At 35.4% G+C, this 3782-nt stretch overlaps 1 protein-coding gene across 1 annotated transcript; it reads right to left on the bottom strand.

Annotated features, from left to right (window-relative positions):
* Positions 1–1806: 1806 nt before the first annotated feature.
* On the bottom strand, positions 1807–3344 carry LOC107955793 (uncharacterized). Its single transcript, XM_016891593.2, has one exon. The coding sequence runs from the start codon at positions 3232–3234 to the stop codon at positions 2185–2187; it is 1050 nt and encodes a 349-aa protein (XP_016747082.1). The 5' UTR covers positions 3235–3344; the 3' UTR covers positions 1807–2184.
* Positions 3345–3782: the final 438 nt, after the last annotated feature.

Below are 3782 nucleotides of genomic sequence, written 5' to 3'. Positions count from 1 at the left end.
GGAATGTGTCTCGTAACCAGCCCATCTCGATTCGACCTCCATAAATATTATCTGGAATCGTACCCAAAAGATCGTAGCATATGGCTCCCCTATCAGCAGATTGAACGGACCCGGTGAGTGCGGCCCCATCCACTGGTAATCCTAATTGTAACTAGATGCCCTCCAAAGTGATAGTACACTCTCCGCATAGAAGATGGAATGTGTGCGTCTTCAATCTCCACCTCACTATCAACGCGCTAATAAGTTTCGGGTCTAACTTGTACCCCCGGCCTATAGTGGCCGCGTGCCAAAAACCCATTTCCCTCAAGTAAATTTCTATCAACGGTGATGGCGGACTAGACATATTACAAATATAACATTGTAACACCCGATCTACAAACTGTTATAAAAAATTATAAAAATACAAATTAATTAAAATTACATAAATGAAAAAATATTAAATAATATTCAAAATTTAAAATAAACTATTGCCATTTTCATTTGTTCGATGGAGATATGTTTATGATCGAGACAAATTAATTCTCCGGCCATTGCTAACACGATCAAATATTTTTGAAATTATAAAAAGTAATAGTAATTTAGAAAAAAATTAAAGTAAATAACTAATTATAAAGAGGTTTGAGAAATTTAATGAAAAATTTGACAGCTTTAGGGAGAAATTGTAGAGATTTTTTGCTAAATTGTGAAGAAATTATGTGTGAAATAATAGGACGGGGGATTTTTATATTTTTTTTACTGTTGGACCCCCCCAATAGTCCAAAAAAATTAGCCGTTGGGTTTGAAAAAACACCAGCAAAGCACGCCCCTGGGGAAGCTTTTTTGCCACGTCAGCAAAACGCACTTACATAAAAGTGTTTTGCTGACGTGGCAAAAAAACTCCCCTAGGGGCGCGCTTTGCTGGGATTTTCCCCCTTAAACGAGGTCACATAGGCACGTTTTGCAAAAAGTGACCCTTTCAGGTAAATAATTGTGTAATCGGCCCATTTCTGTAAATATGCTTGGAAATGGGCCTTTTTAGGTAAATTAGTCGTAATTAAGGTTCATAAAATAAATTTTCCAATTAAAAGTTTTAAATTTTCAATTAATTTGATGAATGTTAGTTTGGTTCGGATATTAATTGAACCGACTATTTGAACATCCTAACTAGAATGCTTATTATAATTAACTATATTATATTGCGTGTGAAAATTTGTTTTTAAATTTTATTGGTTAGTTAATAAGTTTAAAAAATTGGTTTGTTTAGCAATTAATGGTATCAAAATTTGAGTGGTTAAAACTCTTGTCAAACATTCATTTGTCACAAGTTCAAGTGATATTGTATTAAACATTTTACAGTTTGGATATTTAGATAAAACTCTCTCAACAATGTCGCCTTCAAGATTTGAACTTGGTCCAAATGCTTAGGGAAGAAGTCCATTCCCAATTCTTTAAACTACTTGTGAAAGGTTAAAGTATCATCATAACATTAGTTATCATTTAAACCGGTTAAGCTGATACACCAAATTTAAAAGAAAATTTTTCCAACTAAGTTAGTATTGATTAACCCAAATGAGTTAATAATAGATTAATCCGTGACACTAATTTAAAAGAAAAAATATATTAATATTGGTTTCAGCTGAATTAGAATCCAATTAACCTGTTACAATTGAATCAGGGTTTTATAATAGGTATAGGTATAGATATAGATTCATTTAGAATCCAACAATGGCGACAGAACTCCATAGGAAGTAGTGGTAGTGGTAGTGACATATCTTTGTTAAACCGAAGCAAAGCAAAAATCTTTGGTGTGAAAAGAGACGGGGGATGTACAAACAAGTGAATTTGATTATTATCATTCGTGTTGAAATTCATTTCTGTAAGACGCTGTTGTTGGGTGGCATTTATGCTTCCAGTTCAGTCCAGGCCATTGCAAGCAACCCAATTTTCTTGCTTTCCAAACAATCACTCATCTGACCTCATTTAACTAAAAGCTTGGTAGATGATTTGTTAAAACACATCTGGTCAGCTACCCTAATTATTCAGTACACTTTGTAAAAGAAATGGCACCAATCAAGCAGGAAACCATTTGTTTATCATCACAATAGGCAAAGATGTTGCAGCCATTGTTTTTGTCACTCATCAACCCCATACAAAGTTACATACTATTCTCATCAAAGCATAAATTAGTAAATAATAATTTCTAATTCAGATGGTACCTTTCTTGCCATGCTTGTTGCCAAAATGGTGCAACCATCCAAAGCCTTTGAGAGCCTTAGAGATCTTAACAATATTAGACCTGGCCATCCCCAAATTCATCTTCCTAGCAGAGAACTTAAGAGCATGTAAGCAGCATAACTGAGGTACAGACTCTTCCTCATACCCATACCGATACTCATACTCATACCTATCCATATCATAGCCCTCATTCCCACCTTTCTTCCCTTTCTTTGAGTTGCTTTTGAGTTTGGACTCGATTTCATATGTTTCCCAAAGCAAATCCATCCCTTCATCTCCCTCCACTTTGTCTGACCGTCTCTCCTCTAATAGCTTCCATGCCAATGTCTTCTTCCACTCCTTCGCTTCTGAATTGTAATCATAATAATACCCACCAGTATTGTCAGCTTTCACTCTTTGGGAATTATCACCACCACTCACAGCTGCTTTATGCCACATGGCCTTGGACTCCACTTGTCTATCTCTCTTTTTCCAACAACAATTTTCAACCCTTTCCTTCTCTTGCAAGAAATCTTCAAAGATCTTCACTACAGCCTTTACCTGATTAGTTTCGGGCGCTGGTTTTGAATCTAAACCCTTGTCAATGGGAGCTTCTTTGGACTCCATATCCAGACAAACTTGAAGAGGGTTTGACGTTTCAAACACTATCTTATAAGCTTCGAGCGGTTCCAAGCACCCAAACCCATCACTTTCATCCTCAACTTCACACCTTAATGTTTCAACTAGTGTTTGGTATGTAGTAAGTAGGGAAGTTAGTAGCTTGGATTCGAGGTGGCAAATGGAGGCATCTGATTGGTCAAGGGTGAACAAGGTAAGAACCAAAAGGGTAGTGGTAAAGAAGAGAGGCGAAAGAAAAGAGAGAAGCTTGACGAAATAAGGAGAGAAGAAGATGAAATAAGAGAAATAGAGAGGGTGAGAGAAAATGGAAGAGCAAAAGAGGATAAAATTGGACACCAAAAGACTTGACAATTCATGATCTTCATCATTTTTCTTCTTGCAAGCCAATGAAAATTCAGACATCTTTTTGGTGAAAGAAACAGCTAAACAGCCGAAACAAACAAGACAAGATTTGGGTTGTCTTGTTTTCTTCCACTTAAGCTGCCATGGACAATAACATGCTAGTATATGAATGTTGGGAGTGTTCATATTTTCTTTTTAAGAATTTAATAGAGATTAATTAACATTGATAAGAAACAAAAGCGAGTTGAGAAAGTTTCTCATCCCCTGTCCCATGTCTATAACTACCAAACTTAAATATAATGTATATAAATAGAGATATATATTTGATTTTGAGTGTAGCAAGGGATCTACCAAAAAGGTGAAGCTTAATAAAATAGATTGATGGTTTATTACAGCACACCGGACAAGAAATTAATTTTGGTTTAACAATGGAACATTGATTCAGATATACATGACGGTTAATTTTTTGCAGCTAATTAGCCAATTTATTTAATAAATCAGGCAGTTGAGAAAGAGTACATCTTTTACATCAGGCAAACCACCTATTTTAAAAAGTCCATTTTGAGTTTTCTGATGCAAATTTAATTTCCTTAATTCCATCTTTGCCT

This window comes from Gossypium hirsutum, chromosome A07, assembly GCF_007990345.1.
Source record: "Gossypium hirsutum isolate 1008001.06 chromosome A07, Gossypium_hirsutum_v2.1, whole genome shotgun sequence".
Lineage (NCBI taxonomy): Eukaryota > Viridiplantae > Streptophyta > Magnoliopsida > Malvales > Malvaceae > Gossypium > Gossypium hirsutum.
Note: the sequence above shows the minus strand (reverse complement) of the source record. Positions and strands in the feature narration are given on the sequence as shown.

Coding starts and splice junctions, on each gene's coding strand:
- LOC107955793 (XM_016891593.2), bottom strand. CDS start 3,234: ATGTCTGAATTTTCATTGGCTTGCAAGAAGAAAAATGATGAAGATCAT.